General features: G+C 37.3%; 1 protein-coding gene across 1 annotated transcript in view; it reads right to left on the bottom strand.

Moving 5' to 3' along the window:
• The window catches only part of Nmu (neuromedin U), a 62151-nt gene that overhangs the window by 10968 nt on the left and 28592 nt on the right, over positions 1-22591 (bottom strand). Inside the window, exons 2-3 of the mRNA XM_047565821.1 lie at positions 9312-9370; positions 2603-2650 (exon numbers count right to left, since the gene is read on the bottom strand). Of these exons, the coding sequence (XP_047421777.1) occupies positions 2603-2650; positions 9312-9370 (107 nt within the window). The remainder of the gene's footprint in view (positions 1-2602; positions 2651-9311; positions 9371-22591) is intronic.

The following is a 22591-nucleotide window of genomic DNA, read 5'->3' as shown; positions in this document are numbered from 1 at the left end:
GGGATGACATCACTGCAGGCAGTTCCAGGAAGGATTAAAGGTGAGTAAAATTCTTAGGTTTGATTTACAGCTAGAGTTATTCTTAATTTAGAAGATATGTAAGAAGTTGTTAACAGCCGCCAATATTCTCACCCCCTGAACAACAGCACACGCCTAACATGGCTGGTTGTAGACACAGTGAGAGTCATGACACAGTGTCTCTGTGTGTCCTTGGCATCAGAGGCCTGCTTTTCTCTTCATTTGTTTGCCTGCCATTCAAGTTGTTGGGATATTTATTAATAATTTAAATGGTTTATGTTTATACAGTGTTTCAATAAATTCCAAACACTTTCATATACATAGTTTGCACCTGTCCTTAAAACACCAGAATGAGGTACACTGGACAGGAATGGTTATTCTCATGGATAGAGGAAGTGGGTATTCCTGTGCTATATTGGCACTGTCTATTAAACCTGTAGTTAGGAGCTAATGTTTCCCATCCCCACACCACCCCACCCCCAAGTACTGGTTTGAATCCAGGGCCTCAGGCAAGCTAGGCAAGTGCTCTACCACTGAGCTACAGTCCCAGCCAGGGCAGTTGGGAGCCAAACAAGAGAAAATGTGGAGTGTGAACACTGATATTTCCTTTCTCATTTGTTCCCTTTCAGGTCACCCCATGAAATCTGGAAATAAAATCCCTAAGGCACCTTTTATGGTCCGTGTGGAAATAATGCAAAATATAAAACAGTAAAATGAAAATATTTGGACATGAAAAGTAAATTTACATATGTAAGCTGTTTCTCCTTAGAAAACGGTTTCTAGGTCAGATGAGGCTTGGCAATAAGACTGAATTTGACTGAAAGGTTTAAAAACGAATGCATTTGCTCTAGTTCCCCTTTATAAGAACCATTATTCTCAAACATTCTTCACGAGCAGTGGCACACACATGCCTCTAATCCCAGTGGCTCGGGAGGCTGAGGCAGGAGTTCAAAGCCAGCCTCAACAGAAGCAAGGCACTAAGCATCTCAGTGAGACCTTGTCTCTTAAATAAAATACTAAATAGGACTGGGGATGTGGCTTAGAGGTTGAGTGCCCCTGAGTTCAATCCCTGATACTCAAAAAAAAAAAAATTTTTTTTTTTTTAACTATTTTAATCTTAATTTATGGACTTAAAGATCTTTTGTTTTTCTATTTGGCAAAACCACTTTAAAGCATTGTTCAGATAATCAGTAAGTAATAAAATGAGGTGAAAATTAATGATGTTTTAAAAATACACCAAAGTATATTATAATTTGCACTATAAATGTAAGACTAGAGTAGCTAATTTACCAAGCTCTTCTTACACAGAACTGAAACCAATAAAAAGTTGGTTTGTCTTGACTGGGGTTTAAATGAGTGCTTTGAAATTCACCTTCCTGGTACTTCAAATATAAAAATGATTCTGAAGATATTTCTGAATTTTACATACAATACGAAAGCCTATATGCTAACATCCATCTCATGTTATACATCTGTCTACATTCTTTGGGTAACGCTCTTGGGTTCAATCCCCATTATGCATACCGCCCCCCCCCCCAAAAAAAAAGAAAAAGAATAAAACGTCATCTGTTGTGATCCTAATCTTGCTTTACCACCTAATGCCTCTAACTTCCTACAGGTGATCCTCTGTAGCCTGGGGCCTGGGTAGAAATAGGCAAAATACAGCACTTCATAAGGCTATTCTCTACACCAGTCAGGACAGGTATCTTCAGGGACTGAATGAATGACAGCCTGGGCCCCTTGGCAGGACTATGTAGGAAGTTTGTACCAGAAACATACTAGACTCTGTCCAGGAGAGCAGTGAGAGGTACTAAGAAAGTCAAGACAATTAGATGAACTCTCCTCTCTCTGCACTCAGACATGGATCTTCAGGCAGGAACAGCACATCCAGCACAGATCATGTAAAAAGAATTCACTTATTTCCCTCCTGTTTCCATGTAGAGAAGCTAGACTATCCCTCTAGGCCTCAGTCTGCAACCCATGCTTAACTCCCAGGGAAGAGGAGCAAGCTCTCTGATGGGTGAATTGGGAAGGGGATTCATGTTCAGCCTTTATGTTGGGGGAACCAGAGCTTTGGCTGGTGTCAGCTCTGAGGTTGAGAACCTGACTCTGGTGGGAGCTCAGAACCACAGCCTGAGACTTGTAGGCAAATTTACATCTTGGGACAAACACACTTGGCACTACATCTAAAACCACATTCAAATTGAGTTTTCAGTTATAATGATAATACTTTGATTTCCATAAGTCTGACTCATAATAAGTTTATCAATAGGTTTCAAACTCAACTGGGGGATAGAATTTTAGGCCTCCAATACAGTAAGACAGTGTTTTAAATTTAACACAGATTTTGATGCTGAAATTAGCATTCTCATTTGACATTCAATAATTCCCCAAATGTACATTATCCATGCATCTAATTTAGAGATAAAAGCACATAGTACTGATTATTACCTGCAGATGATGTAATAATACCTAATATGTTGACATGTTTTGATGAGTCCATAAAGGACCAAAGACAGAAGTGGAGAATTTCAACACTTCATAAATGCCTACATTGTTACCAAACACCTGCAATTGAAATTACCTGAGTCTGGGAATCAACAGACAGAAAAGATGAACAAGCATCGTCTATCTGTAGAAAACAAAAATGTCAGTTATATCCTGGAAACAGAGAGAAAAGAGCAGAAAACAGACTTTTCAAAGTCAAGTTACATACAGGACAGGAATCAAAGTTCTAAGGTAGCTTAGGATACTGGATATGGAAAACAGAAGTCCCTAAAACTTGATGCAGCAAGTCCTGGAATTGGGATTTGCCCAAGTTTCACTCCCAGCCACAAGGGTATACAGCCCTGTAGTTGATAGGGCTCATCAGAAAGTATAAAGATGCCTCAAACACTGAGGGCAAGAACTTCTGGTTCAGCCTGGGAAATGCAAGAAGTAACTGAAGAATGGCCTCGAAATTGAACATCCTTGGTTACTGTTCCTTATTACACATGGATCCAATGTCCCCTAAAACTTAACATGATAATTGCATGCTGCATGGCATGCAGGAAGTACTCTCAGGACCACACAAACAATTCACCCGTTCTGTACCATGAAACCAGCCTTAGATAAGAGTTCTATTTTATAACAAATATTTATTGAACTATAGTTGACAACAATCTGTTCTCAGCTTTTATTATAAAAAGAAATTTGTGAGACATTAAATTGTCGTTTAAGAGATTTATAGTAATCTTAAAAAAAAAAAAAACATACTGAGAAGTTAAGCACTAAGCTGGATTTCAGAAGTTGTTTATGGTACTTATGTCTTGGGTGACCTTTTCAGATGGCACTGGAAAAAATGGCACGGATTCTTGTGAGTCTGAAATGATTCAGGTTGAGTCCTGTGTATGGCATAACATCCCAGAGGCCCCTTCCCTTCCCAGAGTCCTTTGTTGATCAGTTTAACTTAATTTGGACTCTCACACCAAACTGAAAGGAGGCAGATTATTACACTTTTCAGTCATAATTTCTCAAACTCCTTACTGTTGCCACTTTGACCATGTCTCAAAATATATTTTTCTAATACAGAGACTAACAAGGTGTAAGACATACAGAAAAACTTAAGCATATGTCCCCCTCCTTTCTTTCCTCATAGAACTTCTCGTCTTTTCTATATATCAAAGATATTTGGGGAATATTTGGGATGTTTGGATGTCCATCTTCCATGACATACAAACCCAGAATCATGGATACAAGGGGACACACACACAAGATAAACTTCTTGAGGCAAGGTCAAAATGACTTGCTCAGAATAAGTGTTCAATAAAAATTCTTCAATTAAGTTGAATTTTCCAAAACTAAAAATAAAAAGAAGCCAATTGGGAAGGAAAACCCAAAAGATATTCTTTTAAGCGCAGAATTAAACCTTAATACACTGCCTTCAGATACATGGTCTTTGCTTTAGTTTGATAGGAGGAAGTGGTTCCTCCAGGAATGTTTGTGGTGCAGAACTATCTGAAGACCTTAGAAATTCAGGGAAATGTTGTCCATTCAAAAGCCAGGCTGCCCCATCTCTGTGAGGTAGTCTGTATCCAAGAACAGAGAACCCTTGAACCTCAGTTCTAATGAATCGGTGCATCAATGTTGCTTGATTAAAAACATCAGAATTCCTAAAAACCTAATTAATCAAATTAGGAAGTCATTGCAAAGCTTCCCAGTCTTTGTTCTTATTTCTTTGAAAGGTACAGCAATACTGCTTGCCCACCTTCCTTTTGGGTAAGCATTTCTTCATTTCACTCAGCTTCTGACTCTAAGGGTTTCAAGTGCCACTAACTGCTTTTGAGAACACGGTAAAGATCATTGGTGAAGCTATTTGAAAATGGTTCAGTCTCTGTATAAGGTCAGAAAAGTATGTTTTATAGTTCTGTAATTTTTAAAACCTCCAGCAGAAAAACTAACCATATGTTCTCAGCATCTTCTTTAAATATCTTTTTCTATACAATTATTTATAGTATTGTAAACACAAAGTGTCCTTCCAGCAATATTTCTAAAATATTTTCCAGTGATTTTCCATGAAAACAGATGATTTCAAGTAAAACCAAATGTTTCTTCTGTATTATACATTATTATCTGTGGTCTCAATTATTCTTCATCTTTTTTTTATATTTCTCTATCAAGGCAGAGACCCTCATAAAAGGCTTGGTGAATTTCTATATTCTTAAAGACTGTTTAGGACTAGGAGTTTATTCTCTATCTTGCTTTTTCCTTTATGTATTTTGGCATGGCCTAAGTACAAAGGATATTCTCCCCAGTTCATAGCTCATTATCATTATTAGCCTTTAGTATTTATTATTTAGTTTCAGTATTTATTATTTCAGTATTTTGATTTACTCCCATTCCATCCTTCCATAGGCAGGTCTTAAGTTATTTATGTGTATTTTCTAAATGTATGGTATTTTCTTTCTTTCAATTTTCACTTAACACTATACCTTGGGATCTATCCATGGTGCTGGGTGTACAACTAGTCTGTTGCTTTTAACTGGTGTACAGGACTTTATAACATGTGTCCATCATATATTACCTATCTACTCCCCAGGGATGGATAGTTGGATTCCAATTCCTTCCACTACAAACAAAGCTGCAACCAACCTCCTTGTAGAATTGTTATGTCTGTTGCATATCTTCAGCCTTTGTATCCAGAAGAGAGAATGCTAGATCATGGCGGTATTGAGACTGCTCTCCAGATGGTTCCACCAGTAAACAAGCCACCTGACCAGCAATGCTTGCGGGTTTGTATACTTCACATCCCTATGTACATGTGTCATTAAAGATTTCTAATTTTTGCTAGTCTAATGAGTAGGAAATAACACTGTTGTTCTAATTTTTATTTATTTGTTACAAATGAGTTTGAGCATCTCTCTAGATGTCTATGGAGCTCTAGGGCTTCCTTGTTTGTAAACTCTCTGTTCTTATCCTTTGACTGTTTTTATTTTGGATTCCCATCTTAATCCAGTTGATTTGATGGTGATTCTTGAGTAGTCTAGAGAAGCAATTCTTTATCAGTTGGAGTATTCATTGTATTTTCCTTCAAAAGCTCTTACTTTTTTCCAGAGTCCCTTATTGAAAGAAATCTTTCCTCTTAATGTAATTCAATTTATTATCTTCTTGGCCTTATACTCTATATTTAAATTTTTATTTAAGAAATCTTTCCTGATCTAGCTCACAAAGATATTTCCTATAATATCTTTTATTAACTATACAATTTGCCTATATTTAGGTATTTTATCCACATGAATCTCATCTTTGTACAGGGTGTTAATTTTACTTGTTTCCATACAGTGAGCCAATTTCTCAACCCTCATTAGCGAAACAAAACTTTCTTTCTCCTACTGAGTTCTGGCGTTACTTTGTTGTAGGTTAGGTTTATATGTGTGTGACTTTCTGACTTAACCTGGTTTCTGCCCAGAAACAGTACTTGAGATAAGGATGTGCACGCAAGGAGATAATTTGGGAGGTGATCCATGAAGCACTGGTAGAAGAGTGGAGAAGCAAAACAGGGAATAAAAGGAATCCAGTAAAGGGTATGTTAGTGAGTAGGTTTCCACAGTAACTGGGGCGTAATCTGTTCAGGGGACTCTGAAAGTCAGTGTAGAACACCTCAGAGTAAGCCCAAATGAGGGGCTGAGACAGCTAAGGTATTTATCTACCCGTTGAGGGCTGTTCTCAGTGGCTGGGGGCAATTCTGGTCACCTGAGTACAGGCAGGGCAGGCAGACACACAGATGGCTGTAATTAGAAACTAAGTTTGGCCAACCCTGGGATGGTGAATGCCAGCGGGATGTGGCAGGGTACTGATGGTGACTGCTGTGTTCTCCAAGCCTCGTCTCCATGCCATTAGTTCACTTCTCTGTTCTTGTGACCTTGCCTTACCTTTCTTATTACTGCAGCTTTACATTATGTCTTGACAATCTGTTAGGGAAAGTTCCTACTTTGAGCTCTTTGAATTTAAAATGCCCTTAGCTATTTGTTTGTCTTTATTTTTTTAAATCAACTTTAAATTTAGAATTGCTTTTTATTTATTTATTTATTTATTTATTTATTTATTTATTTATTTTGTGGTGTTGGGGATCAAACCCAGGGCCTTGCATGCTAGGCAAGCACTTCACCACTGAGCTATACTCCCAGCCCCTTATGCGTTTCTTAAGAAACCTAAATGGAATTATTCTGATTGGAATTGAGTTGACTTTATGGGATTTACACTGATTAATTTGGGGAGATTTGATATTTTTATTATACTAAATTAGAAACAATGCCACCCCATATATGCACATCATCATTTATTTCCTTTATTAGAATTGATTTTGTTCTGCATAAATTTACTGCATAATTTGGTTAGGTTAATTTCTAAATACTTACAGTTTTGTTGCCATTGTGAATAATACACAGTTGTTTCTCAGTATCTTTAGGGGATTGGTTCTAGAAACCTCCAAAGACACCAAAATCTGTGAATGTTCAAATCCTTTTATAAAATGGTGAAATATTTGCACATAATCTATACATACCATCTTGTAATAATTTAAGTCATCTCTAGATTACAATACCAAATACAATGTAAATGCTATGTAAATAGTTGTTACATTGTCTTGTTTAGGGAGTCATGACAAGAAAAAAGTCTGTATATGGTAAAGGCAGATCCAATATTTTCTCCAATTATTTTTGATTGATGGTTCATTGAATCTGTAGCTGCAGAACTCACAGATTTGCAGAGTCAACTATAATATTTTAAATGATATTGTTACCTTCTCCTACTGAAAAGAAACATTCTTGGCTCTTTTTTTTTCCTTGTCTTTTTGTTTTGTTTTGTTTTGTGATATGGGGATTGAACCCAGCGCCTTATGCATGCTAGGCAAACACTCTACCACTCAGCTATACCACCAGCTCTTTTTGGAGACAGGGTTGAGACAGTCTCACCAAGTTGCCAAGGCTAACCTTGAACTCGTCATCCTCCTGTGTCAGTTTCCTGAATATCTGGGATTATAAGCATGTGCCACCATGCCTGCCTATTGATTCTTGTATATTGGTATCATATCCCCAAATCTTCTGCACTCTTAGATTAGTTGTAATAGCTGGGGAGCAAGTAATTTAGTAATTTAATTCATCACAACTATAGACTAAAGGAGAAAAAAGCATATTGTTTCTCTTCAGTTAACAGAAAGTGCCTGATTAAGTTCAAACTTCATTTGGGATTTTCAAAATTTAGTGAGATAGGAAAAGAAGGGAACTCCTTAACTAAATAAAAACTCTATGTTCAGATTCTAGAGCAAACTTTTTGCTTTATGGAGAAGATTTAGACACATTGACTGTGTAAGACCGTGCACAGGGCATGGCCAATGAAATGAGGAAAGTGTTTCTTCAGAGTTTTTCATATCACTTTGGAACCTTTTTTTGGCATCAGATTTTTTTCTAAGAATTTATCCATTTCCTCTAAGTTTTCAAAATTATTGCCATATAGCTATCTATAATACTTATTCTTGGTAATAGTTTTACTGAGATATAATCTACATACCATACAATTTACCCATTTTAAATGTTCTATTAATAGCTTTTAGTGTATTACTGAAATGTCCAACTATCACCACAATCAATTGTCCATAATACTTAATTTTTTTAAGTCTCCAGTGTTCTTGATTGTCTACTCTTTTCAGTCTATAACTTGTTTATCTTCATTTTTTTTTTTCATCTTAGGCTCTAGCTAAAACAGTAGTTGGAGAGAAATTGTAGATATTATGTATAGTATATTCTAACACATGTGCTAATAACGTGTTAGTCTACAAATCTAAAATGTTTTTTTCATTCAGTTCTAAGTATTTTGTAATTTCATTTTATCCCAGGATTATTTAACAAAGTGCTACTTATTTTCCTAACACATGAGATATTCCAGTTATACATTCATTATTAATATTTTGTTTTATGGTATTATGGTTAGAAAAAATTTAAAACAGATCCCTTCTTATTTATGAAATCTTCCTTTCTGTTCTAACATACGTTCTATTTTTTTAATGCTCCAAGTATTTTCAATAAGAATGTGCACACTATCCAGTGTAAGTTTTTAACAGTTCAAATTTATTGATTGAATAATTAGGTTTTTGATATATACACTGCCTGTTATCTACTTTAATTATCAGTGACTGAGAGAGATGTGTTAAAATTTCCAACAATTGTTGATTTACCTTTTTAAAACAATTGAGGTGGTATTTGTAGTACATGTTAATAATGGCTGTAACTTCTTGTCTGTTATTCTTTTATCAGCATATAAAATCTCTAGTTGTGTGTTATGATAGTTTTTTCATTTGAATTCTATTTTGTCAGATATTAAGGCTACTACTCCAATTTTCTTTCAGTTCATATTTGCTTGGTACATAATTTTTCACCATTTTATACTTAGCCTGTTTTTTTTTTGTTGTTGTTGTTGTTTCCTATTTTAGTTGTGACTTTTATAGACAATTATTTCTGGATCTTTAACAATATTGAAAAAAATTCAAAATGGAAAATCCCTGGTTTTTTAAGTGATGTATTTTAGCACATTCACATTTATTATAGTTGCCTTATTTTAGGACTTAATTTCTTATTACTCTACCATTTACTATAGTGATTGCTCCTTTCCATCTTTTCTTTAATTAAAGCAATACTTTTCTTATATCAGAATGTTGGTAAAATCATAGTTGTCTCAAAACTCAATCACAATTTTTCATTTTACCGTAAAAATTACGAAGGGTAAAGTTTCCACTAATTTGCATAAGAATAATTCTTTACCTCATTCCACAGTTGTAGTTCTTCTGCAGGCTGTAATCCTTGAGGAAATATTGGAGAACCTAAAAGTCAAGTTATATCCACATGTTAATTTTAAAGTATTTCTTTTAAAACTAAATATCCATATATAATTACCTTTCAGATGTTCTCATTTTTACTGTATATTACTAACCAACTACTTCAATTGGATAGTTCAGCATTCAACTTTACATAAGAATACATAAAATAAATCTTAATGATACTATAAAGATATTATTCTCAAGAATGAATTACTTATATGTCTACATAAAACTTGAACTTGAATGTTCAGAGCAGCATTATTCATACTAGTCAAAAGTAGAAACAGTCTAAATGTTCATCATTAGGGAAAAAAATAAACAAAATATGGTATTTCCTTTTTTAGCTTTAATATTTTATTAGATTTGATAAATGATCAAGCTTTTAACATAATTCTGATTATGCAGCATCTACCAAATTTAAAATATCCAGTGATATTTTAAATGGTATTATATTATAAATATACATATACTCAATTTTTAAAAAGGAATCCAGCAAAACATAAAGAAAAGTTTTTTTGATTCATGGTACACAAATAGGGTACAACTGTTGTTTCTCTGGTTGTACATGAAGTAGAGTCATACCACTTGCATAATCATACATGTACACAGGGTAATAATGTTTGTCTCATTCTATTATCTTTCTTTCCCCCTGCCTCCTCCCCACCCCTCATTTCCCTCTACACAATCCATCCTTCCTCCATTCTTCTCTTACCTCCCCCACCCCCCGCCCCGTTATGTATCAGAGAAATCATTCAACCTTTGGTTTTGGGGGATTGGCTTATTTCACTTAGCATGATATTCTCCAACTTCATCCATTTGCCTGCAAATGGTATAATTTTATTCTTCTTTATGGCTGAATAATATTCCATTGTCGATATATACCAGTTTCTTTATCCATTCATCTATTGAAGGTTGGTTCTACCAACCATCTAGGTTGGTTCCACAATCTAGCTATTGTGAATTGAGCTGCTATAAACATTGATGTAGCTGCATCATTAGTCTGCTGATTTTAAGTCCTTTGGGTATAGGCCAAGCAGTTTGATAGCTGGGTCAAATGGTGGCTCCATTCCAAGTTTTCTAAGGAATCTTCATACTGCTTTACAGAGTCACTGCATCAATTTGCAGTCCCACCAGCAATGCATGAGTGTACCTTTTCCCCCACATCCTTGCCAACACCTATTTTTGCTTGTAAAATATGGTATTTCTATACCACGCAATCCTCTTTGGTCATAAGAAGGAATGAACTATGATATATGCAGCCTGAATGAACCTCAGAAACATTATGCTGTCAAATAAGCTCTTTGAAAGAAATCAAATAGCACACGATTTCATTTATATGAAATGTCCAGAAAAGTTTATATCTATAATAAGACAAAGACTGGTGGTTGCCTGGTGCTAGGAGTGGGGATGGGAATAAACTGCAAATGTATGTAACTAATCTTTAGGGGTGATGGAAACATTCTAAAATTGCTTTGCCAAGATAACTGTACAACTTTTTAAGTCTACTAAAACATCACTCAATTATATACTTAAAACTGGTGAATTTTATGATATATAAATTATATCACAAAACAAGTCTTTTTTAAAAGCATTACTTGTAAGATAAAAAAGCATTATTTGTTAAATCCTTAATTATTATCAAAACAAAACATTACTCAGCTTACATCCTCTAAAATAACATTTTCTCTGTATGTTTGATTTTCTAATTCATACTATACAAATTATAAATAGTATCTCAATGTTTCAGTTTTTACTAATTTAAATATAATTAGTTTTTATTGTCTTATATGTATACATTTATCTTTCCTAAAACAAGAAAACATCCTGTAGTAAAATAAAACAATTTTTTTTCTTTGATAGTACTAGGTACCACACCCAGGGCACTCCACCACTGAGCTGTATCCCCAGCTCTTTTTCCATTTTTTACTTTGAGACAGGGTCTCACTAAATAGCCCAGGCTGGCCTTGATCTTGTGATCCTCCTGCCTCAGCCTCCTGAAGAGCTGGGATTACAGGCTTGTGCCACCACACCCAGCTAAATTTCTTTTCAGAGATTTAAAATGTAGCAAGATTAAATACATAAAAAAGCAGTCTTCTGGCCTATGTATTCACAGGGTTTTTCTATATTCGAAAATATACTGTACTAAAGCTTATAGTAGTTTATAAATAAAGGTCTTTGACTATAAAATAGTCTTAAAAAAAAAGAACTTTAAAAACACAAATACTAACATTGCACCTATTAACATTGATCATTTATTTGATGCCTGATGTTATACTAAGTATTTCAAATGTCCTTTAATTTTCATATCAACTTTTCAAGATAGATGATATTATTATTTCCATTTTAAGTAGAGGAAATGAAAGAAAGGTTAAATAATTTGCCTATGGCCACCTAAAATAGACATGTAGCAGAGGCGGATTTCAAATACAATCTGGCTAACCACAGACCCTGAGAGTAATCTCCCCCCACCAGTTCTACCACTTTGTAGTCATATCTTACCTTGAGTTTTTACAAGTTTTTACTATTTCATTTACATTCTAATAATATTAATAACAGTGACTAATTATACTTTATATGGTACCGAGTATTAGAAATAACCTATAGAGGTCATGGAGTCCATAGCAAAGAGTTAATTTATTTCAGGACCTGACTGAATCCATTTTCATGGAACAACTCTTTAAAGTAGGTAAATAATCTTACATATTTCTCAATAATAAATTTCCCACAAATCCAAAGTAACAGTTGTCTGGTGAATCATATTCTGATCTTTTTAAGGCACCAGTATTCCTATGGCCGAACCCAAACATACAGAGAAATTTTTCTTTACCTTTTTCTTTTTTTTTTAAGAATTATTTTTCCTTTGTCTTTTTGTTAACTAGAGTTGATATGATTTCCCTCCCAAGATATTAGTCTATGTATTAGTCTGTTTTCCACTGCCATAACAAAATCTTTGAGGCTGGGTAATTTTTAAAGGAAAGAGGCTCTTTCAGCTCACAGCTTACAGTTTTGGAAGCTAAAGGTTCAAGATCACATGACCCTATCAATTCAGCCCCTTCTGAGGGTCTCCTGGCAGATGGGAGAGTCTGCAAGAGTGTCACATGGTAAGAGAGGAAACCCAAGAGAGCAGGAAGAGGCCAATGTCCAGTCTTGCTTTTTTTTTTTTTTTTTTTTTAAATCACTCTCTCTGTAACTGAAGGGAGTCCCATGAGAACTACCTTAATCCCTTCAAGGGGCAATGTTCCCAATAACCTAACTACCTCCCACTAGACCCCTCCTCTTAAAGTCCCAACACCTCAGTTCTGCAACACTGGGGGACCAAGATTCCAACCCAAGAACATTTGAGGGACATACTCAAACCATATCACCTTGGATGTGGGCTGTATATAGTACTTTAAAAAAGAATAATTCAGGTCACTTACCATATTTTCACAGTGTCACTATCTTCTATATCATAAAAACTGTACTGTTTTTTATGTTTCATTGACATATTTATACTTCAGTCATATCTAGTAAAACAGACCTGATTATTTAAAATATGGTGCCAACTTTCTTTTCTCATTACTGGCCCTTTAGTGCAGAGTTGGAAAATGAGAAATTGTTACTGCTGACTGAATGTTAAGAATTATTCAGTAATTAGGGACCTAGATAGGAAAAGACACAACTGAATTTAGCCTTGGCATTTGATCACTTATTGTCAGAGGCATATGCAAGTAATGGCTTGCAGCAGATATCCAAATTGTGGTTTTTAAATAGGAAATTCCCTTCTTTTAATAATGTTCTATGAATGAACTGTTTCTATCCACTAAATCTGTGGCTGGTCCATTCTCATCACATTGCTATTGTATGCTCTACTGATTCATTTTGCGCTGAGGATGCTGCATTTATTGACACTTTTATTTTCCCCTGGCTTTGTGACATTTGTTCTGTTGTTTTTAGATATATCCAATTACATTTACATAATGATCGATCATGGTGGACTGTCTCCAGGTTTTGCTTATGTATGTCATGTGTCACCCCTCCCACCACCATCGCCTAGGACTCGGGACTAAGGCAGATCACGCTGCCCTCTCCCCAAGGCCCACCCCAGCACATTTTTAGGGACATACAATTAGGTTTTTAGTATTAAGTCAGGTCTGAAGGAGAATGAAGACACAAAGGGGAAGTCTAGAGGGTCTCTAGGTAGCAAAAGAGGCATCTCATCCTTTTGCTTGAAAAATATCGAGGATATTCATGAGATAATTGGTTACCCTGCAGATATGCTCTTTTGGAAATAAAACCTGACTCATTCTTTTTAGGAACCAGCTACTTCCTTCCATAGTTACTGCTCAATTACCCGCAGCCTGAACTGGCCCCTCTGCACAGCAGTTGTCTCCCACAGAGACAAAAAAAATCATTGCTAGCACAGAGTATGTAACATGCATGGAAAGCACAGTTTGCTTACATAACTTTTAAAACTCTACCTGCTATCTTAAGAAGCCAGTGGTTATCATCTTAATTTTTCCAAAAACAAATTTAAAAATTGAAACAAATTTAAAATTGAAAAGGATGAATATTTATTTACCTTGTGGAGATTATGTTAATATCACTACTGCTTATGTGTGGAGATTTAGGTCTAATTAGCTGACATCTAATTGCTTAGATTTCAAAGTTAAACTCCCTTCAAGTCAGGGAGCCCCCCCCCCCCCCCACTCCCACTCCAATGCCTCAGGAAAGGAGAAAACCAAAATGATAAAATGAGGACAAAAATTAATAGATTAGGAAAATAATAATAGCCTTCGTTTTCCCATCTCTAATTAAGGACTGGGCTGAGCTTGGAAAGATCTCTGCAGTTGTGATTTTAAGTTCTCAACGTTTTGAAAAATGACAAAAACAGTCAGCCCACCTTTACCCCACTGGCAGGAGAACTGAGGAAAGCTAAAAGAATCCCGGGCTAAAGAATTTATGGCTGTAACCGGACAGTGGCTGGCACTGAAGGGGCCCCCAGAATTCAGGGATAAATAGCAGTCCCCTAAGGTACCAGGCAAGGTAGTCTTAAGAGAACCAAGGAAGTAGCTGGGCATAGTTGCTGCATGCATGTAATCCCAGCTGCTCAGGAGGCTGAAGCAGGACGATCTCAAGTTCAAAGCCAGTCTCAGCAATTTAGTGAGACCCTCGGTCACTTAGCCAGACCCTGTCTCAAAATAAAAAATAAAAAGGACTGGGGATGTGGCTCAGTGGCAGAGCACTCCTAAGTTCAACCTCAGTATAATAATAATAATAATAATAATAATAATAACAACAACAACAACAACAGCAATCATTATTTAATAACAATATTAATTATTATTATTATTATTTAAAAGAGAATCCGAGAAGTGTTCTTTCCACCGGTACCTTTGCACCCTGACACGTCTCCAAAGCTCCATCCTGACCTGCTATTCCTCTAGGCCAACCTCGGGAAGTCCCTATTATAATCAAACCACATCTGCCACATCACTGGTTTTAGCTGCACACCGCCCTGAAAGCTCCTTGGCACGCTTGCATCTCTACCTTTGAGTGATGAGAAAGTTTCCTGATCTGCTGCCTGCAAATCTGTAACACAGAATCCTCTCTTTTCCCCTTCTAACTGTCTCGAATGGGACCTACTCAGGGTTACCCGAACAGAAAGCGAGCTCACTCACCGCAGAGGTTGGGGGCACTCCAAGCACCCCTGACTCCGCAAGTGAAGTGTCAAACTCCTGTTTTGCTTCAACCATGGATGCCTCCGATAATTGCAATGAAAGAGAAAGCTTTTGAATTCTCTCTAATTTATTTTCCGTCACCCTTGGGCCACGGCTCTAAGTCGCGTCCTTCCAGTCTGCACCACCCGCGACCTGCCCGGCGTCTGGAGATCTTTGCCAGGGCCAGGACACTCTCGAGCGGAGCCACCCCACTGCCCCGCTGCCACGACTCGCGCCTGTGGTCAAGGGCGAGAACCTGTGAGGTCCGCAACAGTAGGGAAAGGTAGGTCCTAGAAGCCAAAAGGAAAAGAGGGCAATGGAACCCAGAGCGAGCGGCGGAGACAGCAATGGAGAGCCGCGAAGAAGCGCGTGGCTGGACGGCGGCGAGGGCCGGAGAGGTTCGGGGCCGTCTTACCTCGGCAGGCGCCCGCGCACCAGGCGAGCAGCAGCAGCAGCAGCAGGAGCGGGGAGACCACAACCACCTGTCCGGGGGATGGCCCGGGGCGGCGGCTTGCTGATAGCGGCATCTTGGCGCTTCAGGGCAGCTCGGAGCTCTGGACTTGGGACTCTGCGCTGTGCAGCGCCGGTACCCTGGCGATGCCTCCGCGTCCCTGGAGCTCAGCTCGTGGGGCCGACCACTGAACGAGCCTAGCGCGCCACCAACTTTTAAATCTTGTGCACACGTGGGCTTGGGTGGCGTGGTCCCAGCACGTGTCACTTCGCAGCCCGCCGCCCCCGGCCTCCTTCACGTCACCAGGACCGGCACAGCGCCCCCTTCGCACCCTGCCGCGGGCCACGCACGAATGGCCTGAGTATCTGACTCAGGGTAACACGCGATTTCACTCTGGGATGAGGGAATTAAAATAATGCATGTCCACTCCCACCTTTAGAAGGATCTGTGTGGGAGCAGGAGCTGGATGGCAAACTGAGCCGTCGGAAGAGTACCGGGGTGTAAATGGGCAGTGGTGACTCCTGTGCCTGCCTGGGGCGCCCCTTCTTCACCTTCCCCAGGAAGCCTTCTCTGCCTCACTGGTCTCTCGGAGTCCAGCGCCGGGTGGGAGCACCTGATTTGCTTCCGTGGTTTAGCACCAGCTTCTCGCACAATGCCTGATGCGTTTTAGGACGATGCGTTTAGGACTGATGCTTGTTCTACCTTGATGTTAATGCTATTGCCCATCCCCCAGATTCCCGCAAAGTCTGAAACCATTTAGGAAAAAAGCTCTTGTCTGTTACCGAAAGGTCCAGAAGATAGGAGGATTGGGGCTTGGTCCTACACACATTTCTAACAGGTGTGAAAGCGCAGTTGTCCTATGATATCCCAGCCTAAGGTAACTCCTTTTCCTATGAATTTCTGCAGCTTTGGCATTCTGATTTCTAGCGTGGCCTGTCGTCCTCTATCCCTCTCCCTTCTTTCCTGGGGACATCCAGGAAGCAGCCTCTTCCAGGACACCTGCTGATACCAGTCTAATTTTCCTCTGCAGAAAAAGGGAAAACTGATCTAACTGACCTCCTTTGAAAGGTGCGGAACGAGGAAGGAAGTTCATTAACATTCCCAAAGTGGCATTTTTGTGTTATGGACTTTCTCAGGCTATTGCATTTCACATTCATGAAATCCTTGTGATGTAAACTATTACATAAAGATTCTAAAAAGCATTTTTAAAACTCCTGTAAAAAGGTATTGTAAAATACATTAAATATGTTAGAAGATGATTATTTGATGAGGCTTAGAGAGTTTAAACAATCTGCTCAAGGATATGGACATGTGAGGGAGTCTGCTACGTGTTTCTCCTTAAACCAGGAGTTTTCATGCCAGGAATGTACTGTGCAACCCATTGTACACAAGGCATGTCCAACAATACAACTTTTAGTAATAAGCAGAACCTTTCCTAAAGGTAAGGACACCAAACCCATTCACAAATACCTGTGTTGCAGGAGAGACTATGATAGTACTCTGTCAGAAATAGAGAGGGAGGAGTAAAACCCTGACAGAGCAGGTGAAAAAATACCTGGCTAACAATTTTCACACATAAAAAAGACTGAATCATAAAGACTGGTCTAGGTTCACAGATGGATGAGAATAGAGTTGACTGAATTATTTACACTTTAATTTATTCCTAAAGTAGTAATAAATAAATAAGTGCAAAGGATGTGAATGATCTGAGAATGTGGGGAGGAGGGCGGCAGGAGAACATCGCTCCCCTTTCCCTCCCTAGTGCTTTTCAGAGGGGTGCTGAAAGATGACTGGTCTCAGCAGACAGTGTGGCCACTTGTTGTGAAAACAGAGAACCTTAAACAGTGGACTCAATACTGTCTATACCCCTGTCAGTCAGTAAAAAAGAACAACTCCTGTATTACAATTTTTTTCTGCATGAATGTTCTTGAATGTGTCCCTTGGTGCACAGGTGCAAGAATTTTCTGAAGCATATACCTGAGTAGAGTGAGTAAGTCATAAGGAATGACTTAGTTAAACTCTAAGTAGTTTTCCAAAATGTCACACCAATTTACACTCCCACCAGCAGTGAATGAAATTTCCATGGCTGTACATCTCTGCAAAAATCTTTGCCAGTCTGGTGGATGTGACATCTCAGTGTGAATTTAATTCACAAATCCTTGTTTACTAATGAGTCAGTTGAAGCATCTGCCTTGAATGTCTTTTTATACATGTATCAGCCATTATTTCCTCCATGGTGAACTATCCATTTATCTCTTTTGTCCAAACCCCCTTGAATAGTTAGGGGTTTCATTGTTCGTCCCTTTGTTTTGTTTTGTTTCCTTATTACAGGAATGCTTTATGTATTCTGGAACTTTTGTTGATTAAATATGTGACAAAAATTTCCTCTGTCTTTATGACATCTCCTTTACTATCTTTAATAAGAGTTTGTATTTTTGAAGAAAGATTTAAGGAAAGACTTGTAGACTTGAAGGTCATGCCATATGTGATTTTTATGTTAAGAGAAGATGGATGTGGTGGAGGGCACAGATAGATAGGCACTTTATTTCCCTAGGAACCAAGTTTAAGTTTGGGAACAAATGACTAAATGGAAGTTGATTGCACAGGTCCCCTTTTGTCCAAGCATTCCAAGAAAGTTAAATCCCGATCTCTGCAATGGAGCCTACATAATTTAATGACAAGTATTCAGATGTGTATCTAGAAATGCACTTTCACTTAAATTGAACTTGCATATAGGCATGCTCCACCAGGAGTAGTGAAGCATGGCAAACATTTACATTGACTCTGTTACAGACTGAGAGTTTGATTCTTAGTGTTATGCTGATTCCTTTTACCTATTGTCATTTATATTCTTACTACAGATTGGCAACAGGACTTTGCTCATTGCTAATGACCTATAAGAATGAAGGTTTAATTAGGTTATGAGACTGCAGATTAGCAAAAGCTGTTTGTGATAGAAATGTCCTAAAAATCTATCATGAAAGGCATTAGGAGAGTAGGATAGTAGGGTGCCAAGAGAATGGGGGAGTCAGCAATGAAAAGAAATCTGATCAAGTATTAGTTAGCAACTGGAAGTTCTAGTAACAGGTAAAGAGACCCAGTTTCAGGAACTGGGAATAGAGGGAAGATTTGAAAAGTTTAAGAGTTCCAGGCAAGATAGTCATATAGTCCTTCAAATATTTGAACTCTCACTAGAAGCTTAATTAAGATACAACAGTGACCAAGTTAGTTCAAGTCTCTGCCTTGATGAAGTTGGCATATTTTTAAGGAGAGTCAGATAATAAACTAGTAATCAAAACATAGCAACTACAGATAGTGACGAATGCTATAAAGAAATTATTGCAGGATAAAAAATAATAGGTGACTAGGAGTTGAGGGAAAGATTCTGGAGACAGTATCATCTGGGTATGCCTCTCAAGGAGGGGATGAAAGATGAGAAGGAGCCCAGCATGGGGAAAACTGTGAACAAAAGAACCACAGACAGAAGAACCTCAAGTGCAAAGACCCTGAGTCAGAAACAAAGTGGAAAAAATTCACTATCCTAAGAGGAAAGACCCAAAACCAAAGGCCATATAATTGTAGCAATATGTGAAGCCCAGAATAAGCAAGTCGTAGACAGAAAAATGAAACAGTAGACTCAGGGGCTGGAGAGAGTGATTGCTAATGAGTATTCTTTGGGAGGTTGAATATTCTGGAATTAGACCGTAATGATGGTTGCATACTCTTGTGAATAGAATAGTCAACACTGTTTCCTAGACCCCAGGGAATGAGGGTTATGTATGAGAATTTTATCTCAAATTTAAGAAAATACAGAAGTCTGGGTCAGGTATGATGATAACGGGTTGAACAGGATGGTGGCAATCTTTGCAGCTCAGCACAAGCAAATGTGTCTATTTTGGGCATGAAATATCCAAATGCCCCCCATTCCATCTCTTCACTATGTGGATATCTACCTCTGCTTCCAGGAAAAATCTTTTGACTTGGAAGGACTTTTGGATAAACTTGACTATACTGGAAATCATTCTGGGAGAAATGTTCTTCAAAAGACAATGAAAGTGCAATACATTAAAAAAAAAAAAGAAGAAGAAGAAGAAGAAGGACTATGGACCTAATATCTCAATGTTTCTTAAGACTTCCTGTTGTAAAATAATTAACTTCGCCCTGATCGTGACACAAAAGCTCACATAATTGTAAGAAATACAACATTCTTTACAAGAGAGGGAAGCTTTTCTTATTTTCTCTAATTGCTTGCTGAATAAATTTTAAGCATTTTGTAGAAATAATAAGCAATATTATTTAAAGTTCTTCCCCAGGATGTGGTTTTCAGTTCAGCCAACACATGTAGTGACTGTGACGGGGACTGATGGCAAGTGAAAGATTTGTGTGAGTCCCAGAACCGTTCTGGCTACTGATTTTCCCAAGGGAGTTAGTTTCATCTCTTCAGCTCCTTGAGGTTAGGAGTCACTGTGGGTGGGGATCCAGCTGATGAATTCTCTACCTGCAGGCCAGGAAGTTTGCGATGTGATCTGAAGGCAGCATGAGGTTTATCTGGGAGACAGCCCTGAGAGAGAAATTTCTTTTGAGAAACGTAATAAAAGAATTTTTTAAGCAACAAAGTCAGTAGCTTTTTGCAGTTACATGGATGCCTACAAGGTTAGATTTTTCACATGATAGATGTTCTGGGAGAAGAGCCATTATCAAAAGCAGCAATGTTATTGCTAATTTGAAACATGACATTAAAAAAATTCCAATCCGTTGAAGGCAGGATCGTTTCTTTGTTCCTTAAATTGCAATTAAAATATTAATACACACTAATAAAAGATTTATTAGGTTTTCTTGACATATTTATGAATCACATCCGGACAAAGCTGGCAGAAAAACAGAAACTTCTAAATTTATGAGGTTTTACAAAATGGAACCTAAAATTAAATGATAGCTATAAAAATCCAAGGACAGATAAGTAATTTTTATTATTTCTACACAGCAAATTGTATGGCCTTTTTTTTTTTTTTATTGCTAGACTGGTTTTCAATCTAATTAAAATGAACTAAAACATTATTATATTTTCTAAAACTATCCGGTATTTGAGAAACAATACATAAATTCCTTATATAGACCTGTTCAGATTAAAATTTTATTGTATTTGGTTGAAAGTAATTGAAAAAAATGAAAAGAAAAAAGGGGATATAATTTGACCTTTTTAAAAAGTTAAAATAATAAAGAGGCTTGGAATAAACTTCTGAATATAAAAACAAGTGACATTTTAGTTGATGCCATAAAAGGGGTAATACCAACTCATTTTATCTTTAGTGTCTCAATTTTAGCTCTGATTTTTTACGTTGACCATGCTTTATGAAATACCGAGAGTTGTATATGTATTTATGTCATTCTGTTCTGAATTAAATATTAGTTGATATTATTTAAGATATTTATGTTCCAAGAAAAATAAAATTATCCAATGTGGAATAGTTTATTCTCTTTACTCATCTGTAATCAAATTTATTTTTCTCAAAAATTAATCAGAGGTCTTGTTACTGTTCTTACTCATTAGTGTGATTTCTGACATAAGTCATTTTCAATCTTAGTGAGGCTCAACCCTAATTTAAAAGTCTATAATAGCTTAAAAAAATAAACAACAATATTTGTATTTATTAGAGAACATCAAAAAATAAAGGTAAGGCAATCATTGCCTTAACTGAGTATTTTTCCAAACGAGTCATCTCTGGTATTCTCTCTATGACTTCTAGTTGTCTACCATCTACTGGTTCACCTGCTGACTGATTTGTGTCAATCATTAATCCATTGAAATCACTTTGAACTTCTTTGTTCTCATCCTTCTTTCCTCCTATACTTTTATTCTTCTTCTAAAAACAAAAACAAAAACAAGGAATTGCCTCTGACTCCTATCCTGTTCTTACCATACCATTATTACTTTTCGTAACAGAGATCTTCTATACTCAAAAAAGCATTCAGGGAAGTAATATGTTACCATGTTGACGATATCTTCCTTGCCTGAGCTCCTGGTAGTAAATAGTACCCTTCCTCTCATTACTTCCAACCTGTTTGGTATAACTTTATTCATTCTCCTGAGCACTTCCTACCACCTGATAGATCATTTTACACACACACACACACACACACACACACACACACACACATACATATGTATGTGTGTGTATACCAATCTTCAGGGAGGCAGAAGGAGTAGTTAATTACCAAAATAAACTTTTACCATCCTGGCTTCTCAATAAACACACAACCTAAGCATCCATAAACCTTATTCATTTAGAGATAACATGGGAATGTTGCTCTATTCGCCAGGTTGGGCATAAGCAATTTCCTGTTTCAGCGTCTCAAGTTCCTGGGACTGTACAGGCAGCCACTGCAACTGATTTATGTTTTGATGATGCAAAGGATCAAACTTAGGGTCTGGAACATGCCAGAAAAGTGCTGTACCACTGAGTTACACCCCCTCATAATTGTTTTTAAGAAAACATTTTTATTTCGATATAATTGTAGATTCATAAGAAGTTGCAAAAAAATAAAAGGTACAGAGGACTTCTATGTATATTTTGCTTAGTTTTCCCCAGTGATAACATCTTGAATAACCAAAAATAAATAAATAAATAAATAAATATCAGGGCATTGACATTAGTATATTTCATACTGCTTATTCAGATGTCACCAGTTTCACACATACTTATTTGTGAGTGTGTGTATGTGTGCCTCTGTGTGTATAGCTCTGTGTGTATATGCAATTTCACCAGATGGGCAGATTCCTGTAACCACCATCGCAATCAAGATATAGAACAGTTCCATGAATGCAGGGCTCCTTAGGTAATTTTTTTTTATAATCATACTCATCCCTTCCCCTCGTTCCTCACCTCTAGCAAACACTAATCTGTTCCTCATCTCTATAATTTTATTTTAACAGTGTCATGTAAATGGAACCATACAGTATGTCATCTTTGGAGATTAAATTTTTTAGCACGACTCCCTTGAGATCCCTCTCAGTTGTTCATGTCAGTAGTTTGTTCCTTTTTATATTTCATTTAACCATTCCCCTATTGAAGG

The sequence above is a fragment of the Sciurus carolinensis genome, chromosome 10, assembly GCF_902686445.1.
Source record: "Sciurus carolinensis chromosome 10, mSciCar1.2, whole genome shotgun sequence".
Taxonomy (NCBI): domain Eukaryota; kingdom Metazoa; phylum Chordata; class Mammalia; order Rodentia; family Sciuridae; genus Sciurus; species Sciurus carolinensis.
Note: the sequence above shows the minus strand (reverse complement) of the source record. Positions and strands in the feature narration are given on the sequence as shown.